The sequence below is a fragment of the Coturnix japonica genome, chromosome 21 (assembly GCF_054131305.1).
Source record: "Coturnix japonica strain WE chromosome 21, WE-NBRP24, whole genome shotgun sequence".
In the NCBI taxonomy this organism is placed as follows: Eukaryota; Metazoa; Chordata; class Aves; order Galliformes; family Phasianidae; genus Coturnix; species Coturnix japonica.
The window spans coordinates 9,704,695-9,729,848 of NC_140683.1; the positions used below are offsets into that span (position 1 = coordinate 9,704,695).

The following is a 25,154-nucleotide window of genomic DNA, read 5'->3' on the forward strand; positions in this document are numbered from 1 at the left end:
GAAAGGGAGGAAAAAATTCTCTGCGGCCTACAGAAGTTTCTTGTTTGCACAGAGGAGCCATTACAGCCAGCTCAGGGCACTCAGCCTTGGCAGCCCCATCATGCTGCCTTCATCCCCGCTCTCTGCTCCTCCTCAGTCCCCCATTATATACACGAATGTCCTGCCTGGCTCCAGACCACAAGTGTATAATTTCTTCATCCTTAGTTTACCCACCTTGAGGCTCAGTGCCAGACACCTCATAGACCCAGCTCCCCCCTCCAACTCTCTGCCACTCCCATGTGTTGCATCACACAAGAAAGAAGGCTAACAAGGCAGCCTCATCCTGTGATGCTTTAACACAGCCACCAACAATGCAATGTGTGGCTGTACAGTGGATATTCACAGCCTTCTAGTGGCCTTACACTTAATTTCCAGTGAGTCCCAGTGCATTTGGTAATGAGATTTGATGGTAGCAGAATTCAGAGGCCCCATTCCCAGACACTCGGGGACTGAATCTTCTTTGTTTTCAATGAAACAGCATCCTTTAATGGTTGGGAATCCACCGTTCCCGACTAATTGCATCTGCTTTGGGCTCAGACTCAGGAGAGCAATCCCAATGTGCAGCATCACTGTCACAGGTTACATCCCTCATGCAAGACTAACCCTGATACTCAGAGTCACCATGAAGGCCACTCTAAAAAAGCACTCTAAACATTGTACTGGCTGCTTACAGCCACAGTGGGCCCCAAATATGCCATGGCACCATGACCTTTCCATGGGATTAAGTTTCATCTTGGGTTTGATGAACCTCGTAGCATTCCATCATTCATCCTTGTCTTTTCCTCATGGTGTTGTTCTTCATGCACTGGCATTGATGGGCTTTGCTGCCCAGCACTGGGACAATTCATGTACCTCAGCATGGAAGATAAGAGTCTTAACAACATGATATAAACCAAGCTCAGTGCTCCAGCTTCCTATCAGGCTTTGTATTGCCTGTTTAGTTTGCACATTCATAAGACTGTCTCGTAATATGCTTGTACAGCAACTAATACTTAGTTTTTCCATTGCTGGCTTTTACCACAGGACAAACACGGCTTTGCTGAAGCTAAAAAGTGTTTTTATACAAGTGCAGAAATAACTCCATTCAGCTGCTTACCGGAGCTTTTATGTCTCATTGCTATTTTTAAGGCTATGTGGTCTTTTGTGTCTCTGTCTTTTGGCAAGAAAAACGCATGTAGCAGCATTGATCGCATGGCAAAGCAGCAGCAATCACAGCTACAGGTTAGTGGTTGGGCTGCACTGTCTCCCCTTCCTCAGAGAAGTGTCTGAGCGAATGACCTATATTTGGTTTGTGGCTACCCCATAACTGATACGTCTTCGTATTATTCTTCGTATTGACTAATAATAATAACAACAACAACCTCTTTGTGAGCTGTTTACCACCCACTTGTATCTATCCCCGAAAAAACCCAGAGGAAATAACGAGGTAACATTCTGCTTCTATTTATAATCAGAAGTAAAAAATGCTTCCCAGTAATAAAGCAAATAGATGTTTATCTGCTGCGGCAGAAATGTTGAGTCGGGTTTTTGAAATTCCAAACTTGAAGTTTCCTTTGCTTGTGTCAAAGCTGTTTCATCTTCTCTCACAGCCTACACCTCCACCTCCTCTTTCTCACTGTCCTCACCCGACTCCTTCCCTCATTCCCTGGCTTTCCTGGCTGATCAGACATGCAGGCTGTCGGGTGTCAGGCACTTCCCACAGCCCTGGTCTGTGATGCCATTATCTCCAAACTGGTTGAGATCATGGTAGAAAATCCACAGCACCAAGAAAAGGCTTCACAAAGACACTCCGTTAGTCAGTTCTCCAGCCCCTGCCTCAGATCTTCTGTCTGTAAAACAGCAGAAACTTGGTAGATCTTTCTTGTAAAAAGATATGAACTGCGGGGAGGAAAATGCAGAAGACAGTCATACTGCAACTGGCCAAAGGCATTGGCGTGCCCTGCTCAGTGCTAGGCTCAGATGTGTCACTTTGCAGCACAAGCAGACAAGTTCAGAGCAAGCACCACTGACTCCTCACAGAGCTGTCAACCTCTTCCCTTCCTAACCTCTTCCCTGATGCTTTTGGCCTGGGAAACTTAAGGCAAAATCAACACCTTCTCGCCTGAAATATTCAACAGAAGAGTAGAAGTGGCAGTGAGTGACACGGCGTAGAGTGTTGACAGGCATGGGGTGATGGCTGGACTGGATGATCCTAGTGGTCCTTCCCACCTTAATCATGGAATCATAGAATCCTCGTAGCTGGAAGGGACCATTTAGTCCAACTCCCTTGCAATGATTCTATGGTTCTGTGTTGCTATGATTCTTCTCTTTCAAGGGATGCTGACAGCTTGACAGCTGTTTGTTGGGTCAGGGTTTGCTGCTTTCTTCTCTGTGTTGCAGGACACGAGGAGGGATGTGGCCCTGGACACACATCAAGGCCACTGCACAGCACAGAAGTGGAACCAACTTTCCTTTCAATCTGAGTTTTACTCATAGGCCAACCCCCCCCTCCAGCAAATGGCTAAACCAAACCAAAACAAATCAACTTGTCAAGACACATCCTGAAACTACCTGATTACACTTGCAGTGGCCGCAGAGGTACAAGATATTTTTACATTTTTGTGGGTGTCTCTAACTTTCAATTGTTTGCTGTGCTTTCTTTTTCTTTTTTCACTCGAAGCACTGTTTGAAGTTGCAGTTTCCCATCCTTCATATTCTGAGAAAAGTCCTCCGTTACAGGTCTTTCCTGCTAAATAGTTACACTGGCATGTGAGAAAACGATTCAGCATCTAGAAAAAGCCTTTGTGTGCAGAAATCTGAGCAATTTGTTCTACTTTTTTGATCAGACTGAGGGCTGAAGATAATTGGGGTCTGTGTGAATTCATTTAAGTTGAGAAAATGAAGATTTTTACCAGTAGAAGTGAGAGTTAATGGCTGAGGTGAACAAGCCCCAGGGCTTTCTTTCTGTCTTCCTGTCTGACTCTGTTTGTTCCATAGAAATGAGAAACAAATCCATGAGGCTGAGGTTAATTAAACATTGGCATGACTCCTTGAAGGAAATGGCAAGTCCATCATGACTGGAGGACTTTGAAATGAAGGCTAGCTGTCTCTTATAATGAAATCTTCAAGCCTAGTCAAGTTTCTTGGTTCAGCTGTGCTCAAAAAGATAATGTCTATGGAATTCAACCAGAGAATTAGTACTGATATATTCTGGATGACAGAACTGGTTCAGTAGGTGAGAGACAGCCTTCAGACTTAACAACAAAAAGCAACCAAAAAGTGTGTTTGCTTATGTATCACATAAAATGCATTCTATTTCATGAAAGCACTTCTACAGTAAAAGATATGTCCCTCATTCACGCACCTCCCAACTCACCGTTATCTTCATTTATCTGCTATTAGACTTGCATAAGCTTAAGGCTGAAGCTGTTGCAAACATGCATAGTAATTTGAACTACAAGCGCTTGATTAATGTACTGGCCTTACTTAGAAGTGATTTCAGTTCTGTTCTGTACTGGAAGAAGTCACTGTTAATGAGAGAAAATGACAACAGATTCTTAGTATTTTCCTGTTCTCTTTAAACCCCAGAATATTCTTTACTGTAGAAAGAATAAAAGATGTAGACATGTCTATGCAATGCCATAGCACCCATAGATATCCCACCATAAGCATCCTTTAAAAGCTACTTTACTCTGCCAGGCATGTATTCAAAGCTATACAAGATCAACACAAGGACCAAAGTCAAGTCCAAAGTTCAGGAGCCAAGGAGGACCAGTCAGACATGTATTTTTAGTCATTTAATTCTCAGAAGGCAAAAGGGCATAGATAGCAATTCAAAGTGCTTTGGGACATTAAGTTTCATATATTATTTTTTTTTATGAGTCCATGAAAATTTCATAATGAAACTCCAAAAAAAAAAAAAAAAAAGAGAGAGATGAAATATATGGTTTAGTCTGGAAACCATGAGCAATTCTGTGGTTTTGCTTGGGTTTGTACTGAAACTTGTCAAAACTAGGTAGTTTCTCCTCATTGCATCTTACCTAAAGATTTTGAATTCATTCATACCTGAAACTGAGAGTGAAATTCAGGGGGCATGAACCCATGTAGGGAAAAAGGGTTTGCATGAAACCGCAGGTCAGGTTTGCACCACTTTGAGTTGCATCGTGTTTGCTGCTGACTCACTGAACTGTGGCTGGTGCTTGGTGGACTCCATGACTCTTTGGCTACTTGGGAATTGTCAAGCTGCTGTGATAAAACGCCTACCTGTGTGCTACTCTTCAAGGCTGACGCACTGGAACAGGTTGCCCAAGGAGGCTGTGGATGCCCCATCCCTGCAGGCATTCAAGGCCAGGCTGGATGTGGCTCTGGGCAGCCTGGGCTGCTGGTTGGTGACCCTGCACACAGCAGGGGGTTGGAGCTGGATGAGCACTGTGGTCCTTTCCAAACCAGGCAATTCTATGATTATATGATTCCACCTGTTGTGTTTTTATCAGCTGGATACCCTTGTGTTGGTTGACAGATCTCTGCTGTGGAAAAAATCTGGGGAAAAAATATGGAGAATCGGTATTGGCAGAAAACCTCATGTTTGGTACAGCACTATGTGTGGATGGGTTGTCCTCATCATCCTTGGGACAGGCATCTCAGTGTCCAGCTCTTCTGAGAGGGTGAAAAACTTGCTTTCCCTGCCAAGTATTGCGGACCAGAGGCAGCACTGTGTGACATTTACATAAAGACATCAAAGAAAAGCAAAGCAACCAAATTTAATGAAAATAAAAATAAAAATACCAAGAACAGACAGACAAGATTAAAATTTTTAGCCTAAGCCTGCATAAATTGAGACTGACATTGCTGAGGTTCCTGGGTGATATTAATTCAAAGGAAGCTCAAGTAGAAATGACCTGAATATCAATAGAAATGCACGGAGCTTTTGTATGCAGTGATTGGAATCAGGGACAGAAATACCAAATTTTATTCCAAAGGAGGGTAGAAAGAACAGGATCCATGTTGGTGATGTCCTTCTTGTGAATAAGAAATGTGACTTTGATAAAAGCTCTGGGCATTTTTAGGGTAACTGTTCTTGTGAGAATATTGTCAGTATTTTGCCTGATATTTACCTTTTCAGGTGCAGAAAAGGACAGTAGTCAAGGCTATAGCCTGTTTGATTTTGCTTTTTCATCCTCTTGTGGCTCAGGCATCGGCTTTATTTTCTTTTTACCATCCATTTTTTGTGCAGCTTTGAGCACATCACTTAAGCTACAGCTGAGGTGCCCTGGGCTGCAGCTTTACTGTGCGTGCTTGGATTCCTGAACCACGTCATGTCAGTGCCATAAAGGCTCTTCATTGAGCTCCAGTTGTCAGATGTTTTAAGTCAGAATGAGGGTGGGCTTGGGGGAGTCTGCTTTAAGCTGCCTTAAGCATGAGCTATAAGGACAATCCCACCTCAGAACAGGAGGTGACCTGAGGGAGCTCCAACACAAACACTGGAATGGAGCAGTGGCTTTTGCAATCCCATTATAGGGGTGGGAAAAATAAACAGCTTCCCCAGCTCTTCTTTGAGAGGAAGAGTGATGGTGTTTCATTATTTTGAGGAGGATGAACTCATGAAATCTTTCAGCTTGCCAAAATTATAAATATATTTTCACGCTGCGTTTGCGCTCTTGCTGTGATGTATGGACCATTCTTCAAGCTAAATGTGACTTTGACTTTTCCCTTGTTCACAGATTATTTCCCAATAGGGCTTAATATACATATGCCACACTGAACAGGTTATGTGTATTTCCCTGTTTATAAGACAAAGGGAGATTTATTAGCCGACAAAGGCCAGCTTTCAGCCGCTCTTTATTTCTATTTTGCATACATTCCACCTCCAGCTGCATTCAGGTGTGATGCAGTTCTGTCCTTCTGGCGGAGTTCAGCCAGAGAGGATTCGGTCCCCAGAAAGGTTTTATTATTTTCCATCCGACCTCCAAATCACTTCTTTCTCTCCTCAATCAAAAGCTTTCACTACACTCCCCATGCACAAGGAACACAAATAACAGGTTTTGACACAGCTGAGACCAACAATTCTTTACTTCAGGACCCCACATCGTACCGCAGGCAATTACTAAAATTCCATGTTCTGAAATACAGCTCTGTAACACAGTTTAGGGTGGCTCCATTTTTAGATACACTGCTTGAATCACACAGAAATGGCCTGTTTTCCAGGATGTGATGGGCACCCTGATGGACATGAAGATTCTTCCTGTGTTATTGCTCTTAATTTCAGGTATGCAGAATCTCCAAACAGGTCTCAAAAACCACATTCTAAATAAAATTGCATTTATTGTTGTTATTATTATTTAACGGTGCTTCTGGTTATCCTATTTCTTATAGCTTTGTGACTCACATATTACTTTCTTCGTCTCGCTCCCAAATCGTTAATCAGAAGTCAAAGGGAATTTGTATCCAGGAAAGAGCATTTCTGTTGACTCATAACAGCAAATGCTGCTGAAAGATGGCAAAGACGAAAAGTTGGGCAGCTCCTTCTTTGGAGTGGGAGCTTCATGGGAAGAACTGGTACTGCCTGGGCTTCCTGGGACTCCAGTTGAGCAAATGCACTCTCTGACAAAGCTGTGGAAGTTATTGCATTCTTACAACTGTTCCATTTGTACTGCTTTATTATTGTATTTTATTATCAATCTTAATGACTCTGCTTTTCACCTGCACTTCCAGGGAGATGGATGCTACATATCACCCCCACTATAGGATGTCTTTCCCTCTGTAGCCAATTTTCAGCTAATTTAATTTACCTCTTTTTCTATTGCCTTACAAGGCTGAGTGATACAATTCTTTTGAACAAGGAAAACAGTTGCACAGCATGAATAAACACTTCTTAGCTTCCCAAGGAGGTAATAGTGTGCAATAGCAGCTCTAACCTATCTTTTTCTCTCTTATTTTCCTCCTGTCTGGTGTCTATTTTTATTCAACAATTTTATTGGAGAAGCAAAATGAGAAAAGAACATTGCTATTCTTGGAAACCTTCCATCGTGATGCAAGAGCAGAAGAAGGCCTGGATGAGAGACACGCAGAGCCTTCCTCAGAAGACTCCTTTACAGCAACTTACAGCAAGTGCCAACCATATCAGCAGTGTTGGGAGTGTGATACTGGAGTGTCATTTACTTCACACTGGGACCTACCCTGGATCAAGAGGAAATGAATAGGCACAGCTTCTAATAAACATTATATAAAAGAAATCTTTGTCACAGCTGATTTTCAACAGGAATTCCATAATAACCCAATGGAAGCATCTCACCCAATGGGAAACGTTTCCTACCATGCATCAGTAAAGGTAAGGCAAGGTGAATGAGACCTCTTTGATCCATGGTTGTAAGCTCATGTGCCACTCCTATGGGATCCAATGCTGCAGTGTTTTTGGCTCCTGCTCAGCAGGAGGACCCTGCCCCATCTCCTTCAGCTCGGGCTGAGACGTTGGGGACAAACACAACAGCAAAGCACAACACAGGACAGTGATTCATCGGAGGAAATTCAAAAACCTGTGATTCATACCCTGAGTGCCAATGATGTTTTGCACTAACCTCAGTTTACTGAGGTTGCATTTCCATTTCAAGTGATTTACAAAGCACCCGCATGTGCACTTGGGTGCAGTTCAACCTCTTTGAAGGCAGGAGCCCAACCTCCCCATGTTTGCTGCCTGAGACCCTTAATTAGGGCACAGCTAGGAAGCATTCACAGTAATTAACTATCCATTGTGGTGAATATTATCTGAGCTCTCTCAGGTGTTGAAAAGCTCAGGACAGGGCTCTGGTAGCAAACTGTATGGATGTAAACATGAATGATGGTTTGATAAGAAACAGGCACTGCTCCCACTGAGGATAAAAACAGAAACTCCCAAAGGCATCTGATCTCTTCACACCTCTGGATTTCAGTGTCGCTGGGCTACAGGTCTCTGAAGAACTGGCCTTTAATGTCTGCCAGGAGGGTTTTCAGTTCTCACAGACTTCAAACAAAGGTGAATTTCCGTTGACCACATGGATGTGTTTTCAGTTCTCAGCAGTTTGGTTCCTTTCAGCGAAGAGGAGATAACTAAATATTAATAAGGGGATGGGATATTTTGTTCTTTTCTGCTAAAGACGCTCGCTTGAAAACTCTACCAAGAAGTCATTAGAGCTGCTGGTTTTGTGGTTCACTTGTTTTCAGCCTCTCTGTCCTTTTAAGCAAAGCTCTTTGCTGCAGAGGATGCAGCAGGTGCATCATATTAAGAACCAATGTTATTTGGCCTTTCAACCAGGGCTTGTAAGAATGGATGCAGCACTGGTGAGAAGGTATGAAAGCAGTGATCTCAGCTCTGGAAAAGAAGAATAATCAGGCAGGTAGTGTGGTAACTCTATAGAGAGATGTTAGATGTAAAGGGTAACAGAGCATTGTACTGAAGTTATGTGCATCACCACCAGCTTGACAGGGAGGTGAGGTGGTTATTTACTGCCTAAGACAGAACTGCAGAGGTAGAAGCACTTGTTAATCCTGCATTCTTGTCCTGCTTGAAAATCACCATCTGCCTTAGCAGCACACCTGCCTCAGCTGAGCAGCATTTCCCTTCTGCATTTCAAGGTATTCCACCCTCCTCAAAGCTGGGACTAATCCTTCATCCTGCTGTAACTTGGGGCAGTCTTTGGTGTTTCCTGCCTTAGTAACCTCTATTGTACAATGCTGATGCAAAACAAGTGAACTGTTGCTTTCAAATGCCATGTTAGCAGTCTGATTGAATTTGTTTTAGGGACTAAAGCCAGATTTAATCTGGATTGCACCTCTTAGCACAGGAGCTATTTTTTTTTCCATGTTTTACCCCCCAATCTTTCATTGATCTATTTGTCTTTTGTGGTTATCAGCACTGTAACATCTGCTTTTTCACTTACGTGTAGGTTTAGCATGAGTCCTGCCCTTGTAGAAGAGCTGACCACGCACATCTCTGTGCAGCCATGAAAACCTGCAAGCTCACAGTGCTCTCCTCATGGCACTGAAGATGATGTGACATTCTTAAAACTACCACACCATTATCCTCTTGTAAGTCATTTTCCTTGCTGAGTTAAACACCTGCTCGGCTATAAGCAAGAGATGCTTAAGGTCTTTTCAAGCACAGTAGATGCTGCCAGACATGGCAGTTAAGAACTGGATTAAATAGAAAAGTCCTACCTCTGGTTTGAGGCTCTTATATGCCAAAGTCAGAGGAACCTGGATAATTACACTCAATAAATAACTTTCCCTGCTTTTTCTGTTCTGATGTCTTTCACAAGGCATCTCTAGTTGAGCTCTATTGAAGGGAAGCTGCTAGGTTAGATGGACTGTTGGTTAAGATCTTGTTTGGCCATTTTAGGGGTTCCTGAAAGGCAGGTTCTGCCTGACCAACCCAATCTACCAGGTAACAGTAATAGAAAAACAGGGAATGGCCTTAGTTCCATCAGTGGATGTTCAGGTTGGATATTAGGGTAAACTTCTTAGAAAGAATGGTAAGACAGGGATGGTGGTGGAGTCACTGTTCCTGGGGGTATTCAAGAAACATATCCCCTCTAAAACATGTATGTTTTAGAGGGGATATGTTGATAGTAGGACTTGATGATCTTAAAGGTCTTTCCCAACCTTTATCAACCTATGATCTCTCTGAACACAGAGCACTGGAGATCACGGCACTGGGATGCTACGGAGGAGAACAAAAGGTTGCTCTGTGCAACAGGAAGGCAGCGCTCCAGGCAATGCACTGCACCGAACTAGAGCTGCACTGAGTATAAAATGAAACAAAATTTGCATAGCTCTCTTTTTTCACGGAAAGCCAGCAGCAGGGAGGGGGCACTGATCTTAGTAACCATTCACCTTCTGACATCAGAAACCTCCGATGCAACACACAAGGCTGCTGTCGCGAAATCCCTGATCACGAACATGAAGCTCCTTCCCCTCCTCACAGCTGCGACCTGCTTCACGCCCCCAGCTCCCTCGTTCTTTGTACCACAAGTGATGAAGTTTTTTTTCCAGATCACATGAGCCAGGATGAAGGGGAAAATCCTGCCAGGAACAGAGATGGGCTGCAACCTGAACCTGATCAAGGGGAGATACAGACCAAGTACCCTGAGAGCTATATAAGGTGCTTGGCACAAGAGCAAACACTTTTTCAGATGAAAGACTCCCATGAATCAGCCATGCATGTGAATGAAGACACCGTTTCAAGGAGGCTTGGAGCCACTAACAAAACTTTTCTGTATTTCATCATTGCTACCCTTGTTGCGTTGCTCGTATTTGCGTTAGCCACCATCATGGTCTTAGTTATCCGGAGGACGGTAAGCAATTCTCACTTCACTTGTTGCCTTTTTCTTCTTATTTATTGATTTATTATTATTTTTTTTAAATATAACCTTCTACTCTAATCTAAAAACTATCCCATGGCTGGAAGGTCAGTCTCTGCCCCCTGTTATGAACACACACAGGAACTGGGGAGAAAGACAGAACAAGAGGGAGATTAAAGAGTTTAAAAACAAAAGAAATCCTTCCCCCATGGGTTAATTTCTAGCATGTGGTGTCTGCTCTGAGAATGGAAGTGGAAAGCTTGTATTACAAGAGTCAATCCACCTTCTGTCCAGCTGGTTCATAGGAGAAGCGGAGCAGAGGTACATCAGTGCCCCAGTGTGTGATATCTGGTTTGTGTGTTGCTTTTGTTTATGGGTCTTCCCTGGAGACAGGAAAGAATTTTACTGGAGTAAAATACCACATTAGAAATTTTATAGCCTTTACACACAAAAAATCTGAGTGCTGGAGGATCTCCACAGAGATTCAAAGAACGAAAGCACCAACATGGGGCTGCTGGAGGGAACTGGCCATGGAAAACAAAATATGATCTCTCAGCTCAATATTTTCTCTTACTAAATTGATCTTGTGCGATTTGTGTGTCTGCGTATGCACATAACCAAGAAATTAAGCCGTTAAAGCTTGACTGATGCTTCTTGAAGTTGTACCAGGGAGGAGTTGTTTACCTGAAATCAGTGCTCTTCCAAAAGGGAAGCAGTTTGTGTGCAGTTAGAATGAGACATGGGAGGTTTCAGGTGATAAATATTGGGATATTAAGGGAGATCTTTAAAATAACAGCTTGGATAATTACAGAATTGCCAGAGCTTTCCTATATAATTAGACTTCGTTTGTGCTTATTATGAAAGTAAGCATTAAATTACCTCTCCATCAGGATAAATGCAGTTAGAGCAGTTGCCAGAGGAACAATATTACTGAAAGAGTTGAGATTTTCATTTAAAAGAGTAATGATGTTACTGCAGCTGCTTTGGAAACACAGCTTGGCTGAACGAGAAGGCAGGAAGCTGAGGGGTGAGAGAGATGTGAGAAACAGAGCTGCAGTTTTACAGTGCAAAGGGAACTGGGCAGCAAAAACAGCTCACTTCTTGTCCTTGGGGAACCAAGAGACCCTCAGTCCAGAAGCAGCAGTCATAGAATCATTAAGGCTGGGAAAGACCTTTAAGATCATCTGGTCATTCTCCATCCACCTCCATGTTGAACTGATGGACCAGGGAGGATGCAGTCATGGCAGGGCTGAGCATCCCATAGCACTGACTCCAGCAGCTCCAGGGCTGGGGGTTGTGTGGTTATAGAAGTCCAGTGACTGTAGGGAATTTGCCAGCACCATTTGGCTTCATTACTTTGTATCTTTAAAGAGAGGAGCAACATTTTGTGATCAACCCTGTAGGGCGATCTGGTTTTCTCTCCAGTTGTCAGCTGGGTTCTATGAGTGAACCGCAGGGACAGTGCTGGCTTGGTGACCCATGGTTTGGCTACCACTGCATTAAGTGGAGGCATCTGGTGGCATGCAGACCACACAGCCCCCTAATCCCATTGCAGGGACATAGAAGTTGTCTGCTCATCTTTCTTTACCTCTCTTAATAATTTATGCTTGCTTAATTCAGGGTGAATTGAGAAGGGGAAAATCAAGCTGTGCAGGAGCAAGGCTCTTCCCTCACCCCAAATCCAGGTGTTCTGAGTAAGAGAAATACACGTGAAAGACCAGAACAACAACAACAAAAGCCAATCTTTATTCCAAAGCTGATTCCCTGAACTTAGCATTAGTTACAATACCCATTATTCACAGCCCTGCATTTTCCAGCACCCCAGGAAATTTTCCTTCAATAGGGTGCAGTGTCAGACCTGGGAAGCAGCATTTTTTGGAGCAACCTTCAGAGCTGAAGTCAGTTCATTTCTCAGCTTTCATCGCAGCTGGCATCGGGCCATTCACTGATCTACATCTCTCAGAACTGACTTTTGTTTTTCTCTCAGATAAGAACAGTTGCTACAGAGAAGACCTTAGCTTGCATTTTCCTTCTTAACGCTGTTAAGAGGGCCCCAAAGCCTACACACTTCTGTCTGCTGCAGCCCACTGCTCTTGTAGATCTCTTTATACATGCAGAGAGAGTATAGATATAATTTGGTCTCTAGGGTGAAAATCATTGAAAGACTAAGGATGAATGTAATTGTAGGGCGTACAATCTTAATGAGATCTTACAGTGTACTGCAAGCTATGCTGTATTGGACACCCAGCCCATGGGGTGCAGCTCTGTGAACGGATTTGGGGTGGAATCTGGGACAGCCCGTCATTGCTCTGCATTTCATCGCGGTCCTATTTTCAACCTCCCAGCCATGCACTCCTTGCCATGGGCTGAACCATCGGAGCCTATTGGCCCCCTCTGGTGGACAGCCCCGACAAAAAGGAGAAACTGTCTCAGCTTGGGAAAATTACTTGTAAACAATTAAGGGAAGGAAGAAATGACTTTCCTTTGCACTTGGTTGTTATTTTCTCTAATCAAGTAAACTCAGATTCCTCTGTTGCCAAGTGAAGAATTAAATCCTCCATTGCCAACACCCAGACAGGGTGAATTTATTGCACTGAATTGTTCCTGAGCTGGGGTTGTAGAATGTAACTTCCTGAAGTTCCAAGTGCACATCTTTACATCCCACATTCCACCATTACAGCAATATGCTGCCAGATAACAGCGATGCTAAGTGGTATTTCAAAGAAAAACTCTCAAGCTTTATTTGAATGCCTCGTCAATTGCCACTAACATAAACTGCATCAGTATCTGCTGTTTTCAGCTGGGGGGGAGCTTCCCAGGTGAGGATACGATGCATCAATTCACTTTCATTTTTCTCCTGTTGCCCTGGCTACAAAGCAAGCTGTGAGCTGCCAGCCCCATCCTGCATGTCTCTGAGGAAGGGCTGTGGGGTCAATGCCTTGTGAAGGCAACATTTCTGTCACCATACTGAGCACCTGGCAGTGCATTTGCTGCCCATTATCATTCTGTGTCATGGTTTTGTACACACTCTGGCTGAGATGTTGCACTGAGGGACATGGTCAGTGGGCGTGGTGGGATGAGCTGATGGTTGGACTTGATGATCCTAGAGGTCTTTTCCAACCTTAATGATTCTGTGATTCTAATGTGGCCGAGCACAGAGAACTTGCAGGAGGGCTGTGCTCCTCAGCAGTCCCTGCCCTGTGATGCTCCAGCGATGTGATGGGAACTTGTAGAACCAACAGCAGAGCAATGATCTGCTTGAAAACAGAAATGCTTTGCTCCCAGAATAACCACCCCCCTCTCCCACATCTCTTTCAGGCAGCTGATCCTGCCACAGAGGGCAGCACAGAACGGATCCGCAAAGGTAAGACACCTAACCTGACAGGCTGTGCAATTCATTCCATCTGTAATGCAAATGTTGCCCTAGGATCACAAGCAAGGCAACTGTGCACGCTGCACATAAAGGCATTTCTTGGTGGAAAGCCAAGGCAGCGGAAAAAAAAAAGGAAAGGAAGAAGAAAACAAGATTTTGAATTACTCATTACCTCAGGAAAGCAGGGCATGGCTGAGGGAGGCACAACCATTCCTGAATCTGCCCTCAGGTGTCTTTGCTGGCTCTTGCACATGTGGGTGTGATGGCCCTATCTGTTCAAGGACAGGCTTTAAAACAACAGGAGATCCTCTTGAACTCGTCTGGTCTGTTTCCCACAGAGTTACGTATTTCTTACCCATTTGTGGGGAAAAGGAAAGAGGGAAGATCTAGTAGCGGGAAGTGCAGAAATGCAGCAAGAGGCAAAGAGCAGGAATTTAAACAGGCAGAGCATGGACACAGGGAGCCCAAAATAGGAGAAAGTTTTCTAACCAGACAGCAGGGACAGTGTACCCAAATTCTGCTTTTCCACAGTGTAAATCAGAGCAGTTCTATTTGTTTCATTGCTATTTCCTTCTTGGTTCCACAGCCCTTGGCTCTCAGCATTCTGAGTTCTTGCTGAGATGATTCCTAGTTGGTGCTGGAGATAGGAGGCAGCATCACCTCCCACTCTACAGATGGGAAAGCTGAAGCACAGGAAACTGAAATTCAAGGCCTAGAAAGCCCTTGTCACATAACCATCTTTTTCTCCACCTCCGTTTTCACACACAGGTGACATAATGCCCAATTTAGGCAATGTACATTCAAACTGGGAGAAGTTTTGAATCCAGGGCTCTTGTGCACACAAAGCTGTCCCTGCACATCATACAGCCCTTTCAGAGAACTTCTCAGTAGCCTCACCATCATCTGTTTTGTATTAAAAGTCCAGGAGAACTGGAGGGGTTTTCTTTTCCCATTAGGGTGCCCACAAAGCGTTGCTCTCATAGCAGTGTCCCACCAACAGCTGGAAAGAGGCAATGAAAGCCATGGAGTGGTGGCCAAGGGCTGGCAGGGGAGGGACAGGGACCATCTATTAGGTTAATGTGTTAATGTGAAACAAAGCTCAAGTGAATTCTGACTGGTCCAGAAAAGCATCTCAGTATGTAATAAATACACACATTTCCAAATCTCACAGTCTATACCAGCTGCTCCTTCTCCCCATCAAGGCAGCAGGAGTCTGTTCTCTCCAGGAATTTACAAGGTGTTGTTTCATTAGGCAGAAACCGTTTTGCCTTTGGGTCAGTATCAATGGCAGGCTCCCTGTCGCTCTGAATTCTGCTGCCGAATCTGAGATTAGCATAAAGACAAAGGAGGGGATGACAAAGAAATGCCACAGGGCAGGAAGGGCTGCTGGAAGCTGTCTGTAATGGGTGCAGGTGCTCTTATCAGCCTATCAGGTTCTGTTTCACAGCTCTGGCGGGGTAATGGAGCGTTAAAGTGTGAGCAAATTACAATGGTCTTTTATTTTTCTCTTAAAATGCATAAAGCAGAGCTAATTGATTAATAGATCCCAGCGGGTAATTTACAGCAGGGAGTTCTGCCAAGCACTGTTTGCTGACTCCTAAGCAGGAGCTGCGAGGCCCCATCCAGCAGCTGCAGAACAACAAATTGGGACTCTACACTGCAGGGCAGGGACTGTGCTGAGGATGCTGTGGATTTGTTTGCTGCTATCTTTGTTTGCTGCCTTGAGCAGCCCCAGTGTTGACAAGTGTAATTTGGTTTTTCACCCAGAGGGTGGTGACGCACTGTTCACAGGTTGCCCAAGGAGGCTGTGGATGCCCCATCCCTGCAGGCATTCAAGGCCAGGCTGGATGTGGCTCTGGGCAGCTGCTGGTTGGTGACCCTGCACACAGCAGGGGGTTGGAACTGGTAGACCATTGCAGGCCCTTTCAACCCAGGCCATTCTATGACTGCATTGCCACACAAAGGGACAGTGCTCCAAACAACCAGGCACAGCCTCTTCCCAAACTAATTCTGTAATCCCCAAACAGGAAAAACACTCTGACTGTTTTAAGATTTCCAATGAGATCACGCTCTATTCTTAGCTATACACCAGTGGGCACTAAGGCAGACTTACAGAAGGTCTGTGTTCCTGACTCAGCTGTCAGCCCTCGATGGATGGGTTTGCAGCAATCTGCAAGCAGTAGCTGAGATGCAACGTCAGCTAATTAAGCCTGGGTGAGAAGAAACGAAAGCAGCTTCCTGCAAACCTGTGTCATTGCTGGTGGAATACCTGAGCAACAGGGGAAAGGAATCAAAGCTGTCACAAAGTAAATGTTTGTGACATGTTCTTTCTGTGGAAATATTTCTCTTCGGAAACTCATCTACGTTTCATAGATACGGAATCACATATTAATAGAGGCCGGAAGGAAATTATTGGTAGATTAATTTTATAGAGGAAAATACAAGACAAAGAGAAATGTGGAATCATAGAGTCATTAAGGTTGGAAAAGATCTCTCAGATCACCAAGTCCAACCCCAACCCATCCACCACCACGTCCACTGACCGTGTGTCACATCACCATAGTCCTGGACTGACTTTCAACCTCTGAAAATACTCCCTTCCAGCCTGGAATTGTCCAGTGCAAAGCACTTTTCAAGCTGTCCAGGTCCTTCTGGATGGCGTCCCTTCCTTCTGTTAAACCAACTGTATCACTCAGCTTGCTGTCATCAGCAAACTCACTGATGCTGAAGAGCAATGGTCCCCAGATGAAACCCTGGGGGACCCTTGGGCACAGAGACACTGATCACAACACTCTGGCTATGACCATCCAACCAACTCTTTATCCACTGAACAGAACAGCCTTCAAATCCATACCTCTCCAATTTAGGGATAAGAATGTGATGTGGGACCATATCAAAGGTCTTGAAGAAATCCGGCTAGATGACATCAGTTCATCTTCTTTGTCTAATGATGCCATCACTCTATCATAGAAGGCCACCAGATTGGGTACTAGAGCTGTGTTATGGGCACACTAGCCTTTCCCTTCCCCTATGGGCTGCCCACTCTGGATGCTCAGCCTATGGTAAAAGGCATCAGGAAGGCAAAAGTGAATTATCTCCCGATAGTTTCTTTAGGATAAAAAAGCCTAGATAGCTTCCTTTAAGGCTCCATCTTTATCAGCAGGTTTTCTTCAAGCAGTCTGATGGCGGACATGCAATCAGTGGGGCTCATGGTGCTTAGACCCCACTGAGGCTTTGCTTTTCCTCCTTCTGACTGCATTCATAAGCTGATATAATCCTATTGGCTTCAGTGGGATCACTCCTGATTTACACTGCTACCAGTGCAGAGCCAATTAGGTGATGTGATTGAACACATCCATCGATCAGTCCTGCAGCTCTGGCAATTGCAGTCTCTGCTGGCTTGTGCTGAAATGATTTGGATAAAAGGAGTAACTTGAGAAATAAAACAGAAAATGGTTATAAGCTGCCTGAGCGGAGCAAGGACAGGAAATGTCTCTATACCTTTTCTTTCCATAACTTGCCTTCTCAGAAACACAGCTGATGTCACCAAATAAACACTTTGAACGCGCACATATCAAACTTGCTGACATCCACGAACGTAAGTGCAGCTTTGAAAGTGTGAAGTGCAGCCACATCAGTGACGGCTGTTCTGAAGGGATGCTGAGAAAACCCTGCAGCAGCTCAGCACTGTGTTTCTGTATCAATCCTGTCTTTTTATGAAAGATATCAGTAATGCAAGCGGGCTCCAGGCCCTGGCTGTACATTTCCAGGTTCTCTTGCTACCATTGCTGCTCTTGCTGCTAGAAATAAGGACCAGAAGTGCTTTTTTTCTATCCTGCTCCATATCTCTGTGCACTAACAGACTATATTGATATGACTGTCATCAGGGACGTCAGCTTTGGTTTTTCTCTGGGGATTTCCAGCAAAGCAAAGGGAGTTTGAGACACGACTTACTCACTGTTGGAGGGCAGGGAGCACCTGCTCCCCTAAAACTACTTCAGTCAATGGGAGCAGAGGAAAGTTACAGTTCTTTCAAGACATGCACAAACTGCTTTTCCAGCAGACAGAGTGCAGAGGGTTCCAAATCACCAACCAGTGCGACTTTGTGAGATCTGCTTCTCTCTGATTTCTCTATTCTCCTGACCAAACGCCTCCTAAAATCAAGCCAGAATTCCCAGTCCCCCATCTGAGCTGCTATGACACACAGCAGACAGCCAAGGTCAGGCTGGACGGGGCTGTGAGCTCTGATGGAGCTGTGGGTGTCCGTGTGCATCGCAGGGAGTAGAAACAGTCGGCCTTTAAGGGTTCCTTCCGACTCAAACGATCCTGATTCCGTGTGGCTGGAAGAGAGATGAAATGGGGAAGGAAGCGGAGGGGTGCAGGGTCAGGGATGCAGAGCGATGCGCGGCGTGGCCGTGGGAGGGAGCCGTCACCGCACGGCAGCCGCTCTCAGGCTCTATGCGATGGGGCAGCCCCGGTACCTCCCCCCCCCCCCCCCGGTACCTCCCCCTGCCCCGTTACCGCCCCTGCATCCTCCATCCCTCTCGGTTCCGCCCCGCATGCCGTGAGGATGGGCTGGAGTCTCTTGAGGGCAGCGGTCAGATCCAAAGGTCGAACCGGAGTCCCGCAAGAACCCACATTGTAACGGAGTGGGCGGAGTACCCTGAGAGCCATTTTGAGATGCATGTTTTACTGAACCGAGAGAATTACGGTGCTGTGACATCAGCGTGCAGGTCAGGTATTACCAGCCAAGCAGAAGGAAACAGCTATCAGACCTATGGGGGTTGTTGCTTTGGATCTTCCATTGTGCAGTTGTGAGGAATCATAGAATGGCTTAGATTGGAAAGGACCTTAAAGATCAGGTCCAAACCCAAGAGGATGGATGTAAAGTGACATTCCCAGGCCATTCAGTGCTCAGGAGAATAGAACAGTCTATTATCACCAGTCTAGGTGGGAATAAACACAGCGCAAAGCAGCATTCCCTGCATCAAAGCTGAGCTTGGTTGCTCAGCTCATCCATCATCCCAGGGAGCTCAGATCAGTGGGCACAGCACAAGCAAGCTCTCAGGGAGCACAAGGAAGAGCTCCTAAAGGATTCCATCCCATAATGCCTTCCCATACCCTCCTATCCCCTTCCCTCCCCTCCCATCCCATCTGATCTTATCCCATACAGTCCCATCCCACCCCATCCCTTGGTGTTTACCCAGACTGGTGGTACTGGGTGTGGTACCAGACTCTGACTGCTTGAAAGCACAAAGAAATCAGGAGTGCTCACTTACATTGTTTCCCTTCAGGGAATACCTCCGAAGACTATTTAAGAATCCTACAGAATATCCCAGCCAAGGGAGCGGCTGCATACATGAGAGGTCAGTGGGAGCTCTACCCAATACATAAACATTTCCTTTAACTTCAAACGGGACAGTGAATAATTAGATACCTTCCCCACACAAACATGCAAATACATGTCCCCATTATACCCACCCCCCTCTAAATACTGCAGAAGGCCATTTCTCACTGCATCTCCCTGTCTTGGGTTTCTTAAGGGGCTGCACAACCCCTGGGACCTTTCAGCATCCCAATCCACCCATGAGTGCTCAGTCACCCTCTGGGTGGCTGAGATTTACCATTGGGAGAACTGCAGGGCATGTATCTCCATTTACCATGCTACACATCCATAAAGCTGAATTTAGGCCACCAGAGTCCATGGGCTCACTTTACAATATCCTTGCTTTTCTTTCTAGTGTCACATTCAGTAAACGGCTCGAAGCTGAGCTTGGCTGGGAAGGGTATATGTGACAACATCCAGTGCAAGAGCGAGGAGCTGGTGATCCGTGAGCAGGGCCTCTACCTGATCTACTGCCACCTGAACTTCCACTTTGCCAACTGTTCCCACAGCCCCACAGACCTCAAGATAGAGCTCCTCATCAATGATGAAGTCAACAGGCAGACATTATCCACGTGGTGTGCATCAGACTCATGCCAAGAGAAGAATTTTAAGACCTTGTTCCAGCTCCATTTGACATACTTGAACGTGGAGGACCGGATATCAGTAACACTCAGCCATCCTAAATTCCTGAATGAAGTTCACCTTCCCAATGATAACGTGCTCGTGGTTTTGAGGTACAGCGATGAGATGTGAGGAGCTCTCTGACTCCCCACCGCCGCACAGACTTTCTCTGTCTTCCTCTGATGACAGCAGCCTGCTTTTACTAGGCTACACCTTGTTTTATGTTTCCTATCTTACCTCATCACTAGGGTAAATGAGGAACTTTGTGTCCCAGAATGAAATCTTATAACACTGCAATATCCACACCTGGCAGACGTTGGGTTGCTCTGGTTTGGCCATGGTAGGGTTGTTGTTGGACAGCAGATCCAGCAGCCCAGATGTGGCAGCAGGTCTTCCAAGCAATGCAGTGCAAACACAGCCAGAAATACAACCAGATTATGGGAAGAACACACATTATCAAGACTTCTTGGCTAAGGCAGCGCTGGCTGAGTGCCTGTGCTCAGGAGATGGGGAAATCCTTTTGATCTGAATTTTATGGAATAGTATTTTGACACGGTGGTTCCAAAAAATCCTAACAAGCAACGCTTGTAATTAAGGCTTTCTTTTCAACTGGAGCATGCAGTCACAACTCTGGAACAAGATTATGGATAGATCATACTGAGGAAAGAGGAAATTGGTGACTCCCAGGCTGGTAGCTCAAACTCTGGGACAGGGTGTAGGACACTGGGGACTCACCAAACGTTTCTGTGCTGAATTCTGCTGCAAACTTTATGCAGTTTAGTTCCAAGTGTTTTCCTTTTCACTATTTATCCAGTCTTCTCTATTTAATATTAAACTCTTTGGGGCTGAGCCTTTGTAGATGCACCATGTTCAGCCTCTGTTCTCACCTGGAACTTCTAGACCTTTCCAGAATTAATATTAAAAATATGATCTTCTTGTGCCTCGTGACAAAGGAGTTGGTTATGATGCTTTTTCCCCAAATCATGCCCTGCCTGTTTGGCAGTTCCCAGTGTGACACAACAGCACATTGCTGCGTAAACACATCCCAACATCTGAACTGTTGGAAAATCCAAGACTTAGATCTGAGGTTCCAACTTTCCCAAGGATGATTTCAGAGCTGCCCTTCACAGTTACGAGCTGTGGTATTCGGACAATCCAGATTTCATTTGATCTTCTTTGAGTTATGGGGTAATGAATGATGCAAGCAACCTCAGGCCCTCGTACCCTGTGAATTTCAGTAACACAGGCTTTTTATTTAAAATCTGATTCTCACCACGTGAGAATGTATGAAAAAGTTGCCAAGGATTTGGGCTTTCCTCTTCTTTCGTCACCGGGGTTCTACCGTGGCCTGTTTTTGTTGGCATCCAGCTTTTTCCCTTGGGTACTGTTTATTCTTCCTTTCACATGACTAAGATTGGATGAACTGTTCACACCAAAACTTTTAGTCATGGATTTAGCTTTCAAATCAGTTTCTGGCTTCCAAAACCCCGGAAGTCTTTCATTGTTTTTGGGCTTATCTGATGATCACTTGGTGTGGAAGTAATTTTCGGCTTGTGATATTTCCTGGTACATTCTTGAGGGTTCGATCCATTGACCAGGTGATTTCAGAATAAGTAAAAACCTTTCAGAGGGTCAGGAATAGTCAGGCTGACTCACTGCTAAGGATATCTACTTTCTATTTTGATCACAGTGACAAAAAGTCCTTCTGCTATTACTGATCAAAAAAAGAAAGAGAGAAAGAAAGGAAGGAAAGAAGGAAGGAAAACAGAAAGAAAACAAAATTCACGTTTTCTTTTTTCTCCTTTCCTCATTAAAGAAACTTAAAAGAATCCCCTTGATGTGTCCATGTCGTCGTCACCTCCACTGCCATCACTTCACCCCTATGGACCCTTATCAATCTTTCTCATCTTGGAATGGGGTTTTTAACTTCTATCTGCCACAGCCTTGATGAGCAACACCAATGAGAAACGTCAGCAAGTCTGGCAGTTGGGAGCTATGGCTCTTGAATATTGAGAAGGCAGCTAATGAATGAAAATATACGTTCACTCCCACCTTTCCCTGAGTGCTTTGACTTGAAAGAGAAAGCCTATTCTTTAAAAAGCTAAAGGAGCTCTCTTCATAGGTTCATTTTATTCTATTATTTTGCCAGATGGAGAAAATCCTGACAAGGCAGCACTAAGCTCCTCAGCCTGTGGCTTTTTAATACCGAGGGATAAAACTATTTGGCCTCTACTGCATTGCCTCTGAGAGCTAAGAATAAATTAGAGCCATAAAGAGAGCCCATTAATTGAGTGCAATTTTGCCATTGGTTGTAAAACTGTTAGATAGCTCTCACTGAAGCGAGGCCCCAAGCCAAGCAGCAGCCTCCTTGCTTTCTAGCATTCTCCGAGTCACTTCACTCTCTCATCACTTTCCCTTCTTTTATTTCCTGCTTCTTTGGGGCAGTTTATTTTTGACAACAGCTCTGCTAAAGAAGTAAATAAATCTGGGCTGATCCTTTGCACTTTGCCGTGGCTTTTCAGCACCATCTGTGGCAACACTTTGGGGAAGGATCTGGTCCCATGGTCTCAGCTTCCCACTGGCTCTGCTCACCTCAACCTGCCCTTCCTTGAGCCCTGGATGCTCCCAAGGATCAGACAGTGACAGGGCTAAAATGACGGATAAAACCTGAAAATTCCTCCCCTGGTTCTCAGATGGGGCAAATGTGCAGCTTTATTTGTGTCTCCTTTATTGCCATGTTGACCAGGAAGGAAGCAGCAGCATCTCACCCTTCTCAGAAGGGATCACTCTCTTAAACTGTATTTTGCTCGAAGAAGAAGCGTCCACAGGTGTTGATATATGCCATTATTTGTGACCCTAGTGTATTATTGGCCTAATTCTGGCTGTTGTTAAATGCCTTAAGAAAATTTAGTAGGAAACTTAGAAGTCAAGCCAGTGCAATTCACTTCCATCCAAGCTCATACAGGGGCAGCAAATCAAAGTTGAATCATGTTTGATATCAGAGATTGTAGAGTTGGAGCTGAAGGTTAAAGGGAGGAAGGGGCTAATTGGCATGAATAACCAATTAAAAGGAACAGTTAGTGAGGAGCTTTATGGAGACCTCTGGCTGATGCTTCTCCTAAAAGTGGAAGTGATAACAGCGCGTGTTGGGTGTGAAGAGCACGGGAAAGCCTCAAAGCAAAGGCAGCTTCTGTAGGAGGAAGGGCTGTAGGACACAGATTCTGACAAACAACCCTTGTGACAGCATGGGTCGCACTGCATGACCTCAGAACCCCTTTTCATGGTGGCTGTAGGACTACAAGAAGAAAACACGGAACCGTAAGGAAGCAGAGTCTTGGAAAAGTGTTTTGGCTGAGTCTGTCCTGCAGCACCCCACCCAGATGAGCTCATGTTTAAAAATCCTCAGTGACCATTTTCAAAACAGATTTGGGGATCTTGAAGGTTTGGGGTGGGTAAGAGTAGAGAAGCAGAATGGCACAACATGTTCTGAAGCTGAGATGTCTTAAAGGAGAGTGAAGGCCCAGAGCTCTTGGCACACAGTTCCTGCTGTGGGGCCAGAGCCTTTATCCCCTCTGTACTCAGCATTGCCTCTGGGCTGCAAGGGCTGCTCACAGGCAGCTGCTACCCTCCTCTGTTGCAAGATGAGGATGTTGTACACCATGACTAAATTCATCATGTTTTCCTGAGATGCCATATCCTGCAGGTATTAGCACACCATTTCCCTTCAAACACATCCACAGCATCTAAATTTAGGATTACCATTTCCCTATACAGCCAGCTCGAAGCAAGAACTTTCAGGAGGTGAGTCACAGCACCCAAATTAGCTGCCTATATTAAACACTGTCAGCTGGTGACTGAGTCTTCACTGAGTCTATGAAGCCCTGGCTCTCATCATCTCCAGTCACGACAACCGAATTCAAGGGTTTTTTAATCTATGGCCTGATCACTTATAGGCACTTTCTACAGCTTCCTATGGAGTTCAGTGAGGCTGTGAGACTCCTGGAAAGCCCACAGCTCACCAGCAGAGGAGACACCAATGCCAAGTGGGAAAGTTGTTGGATGTATGGATGCAAAGAAGTCTTCCCTGCATGGGTTGTTTCACTCCCATCACTGCATATTGCTTGGACTCATCCAGAACTGATAGGGGGAGAGCAACATCTTGTAATTAAGAACCAATTCGGTACTAAGAGTCCACATGAAAAGTTGGGTGTTTTTTTCACTCTTTCAGTTTTATGAATCTCCATTTTCTTGTGGTTTTTTTGTTTGTTTGTTTTATTCTGCTTCTTCTTTGCTTCTATTTGTCACACTTATAAAAAAAATGAATGGAGGAAAAGAAATATGAAGGAGAAAAAAAAGAAAAGAAACCACAGAAATGTGAAGAATTTGGATAAAGCCCAGACTGAGGGGTCAAATGAGCTCTACTGATGCTCTGACTCCAAGGATGTGAGTGCGCTGTGACAGAAGCAACCATCTGAAAAGAAGTATTTCTAAAGCTTATGCTTAAGAGGAAGAATAAGTTGCATGTTTAAAAATGAGAACATGTGATTTGTTAATTTATATGAATGTAATTCCAGGGGCTTCGGTTGAGGTCCTCAGGCTTGACAGTGGTAGAAGAGCAGAACTTCTGCCTCTGGCAAGCAGATTGTGTGCAGAATATCAGAACCTTTATATGTAAAGGGTGTTTTTTCATATATAAGCCTGTGTTGTGAGACAGTGCATTGGGGGCTTTAGCAATAGACACATGTCCAAGTAATTGTATCGTGTCAAATAAAAAAATATTGTGTTAATTATTCCAGTTTAAATATTGAGGTGGGGAGGCAGCATTTCCCTGAATAAACACATTCTGATTCATAACACAGTGAAATGTGTCTTTCATCAAACATATCTGTGTGAAAGACGACTGAATGTAGCCCAGTGATCTGGGTGCTAAAGGGGTGATGGAGGCAGATGATGTTGGAATTCTGTGCTGAAAAGTGCTCAGCACTCAGCCAAACACTGCAGAGGATGCTTTCCTTCTAGCAGGTGTTGAGGTCTCCCTCTCTCCTCTCCTCTCCTCTCCTCTCCTCTCCTCTCCTCTCCTCTCCTCTCCTCTCCTCTCCTCTCCTCTCCTCTCCTCTCCTCTCCTCTCCTCTCCTCTCCTCTCCTCTCCTCTCCTCTCCTCTCCTCTCCTCTCCTCTCCTCTCCTCTCCTCTCCTCTCCTCTCCTCTCCTCTCCTCTCCTCTCCTCTCCTCTCCTCTCCTCTCCTCTCCTCTCCTTCTTTTCCCTTCTTTTCTCCTTTTTATTCCACAAGGATAAACAACATCCCAGAAGGTGCAGGCCATGAATGTTTCACCAAGACCACACTTTTTCTCTCTTTTTTTTCCTTCTGGAAAGTACCAGTTTCACAGAAATTCTTGTCAGTAGAAGTTTTTTAAGACCAGGCTGG

At 44.9% G+C, this 25,154-nt stretch overlaps 1 protein-coding gene across 3 annotated transcripts; it reads left to right on the forward strand.

The window, feature by feature from the left end:
• The first annotated feature begins 3,732 nt into the window (after nt 1-3,732).
• Nucleotides 3,733-24,583, forward strand: TNFSF8 (TNF superfamily member 8). 3 transcript variants are annotated; one of them, XM_085520950.1, is made up of 7 exons: nt 3,739-6,283; nt 7,001-7,345; nt 8,937-9,078; nt 9,683-10,343; nt 13,668-13,713; nt 19,017-19,088; nt 19,464-24,583. In XM_085520950.1, the coding sequence occupies exons 4-7, from the start codon at nt 10,047-10,049 to the stop codon at nt 19,859-19,861; spliced, it is 813 nt and encodes a 270-aa protein (XP_085377076.1). In that variant the 5' UTR covers nt 3,739-6,283; nt 7,001-7,345; nt 8,937-9,078; nt 9,683-10,046; the 3' UTR covers nt 19,862-24,583. The 3 variants fall into 3 exon arrangements, with proteins under 3 accessions (XP_085377077.1, XP_085377076.1, XP_085377075.1); XM_085520949.1 differs by having other exon boundaries at nt 3,739-7,345; XM_085520951.1 differs by lacking the exon at nt 19,017-19,088 and having other exon boundaries at nt 3,733-7,345.
• The last annotated feature ends 571 nt before the right edge of the window (nt 24,584-25,154 follow it).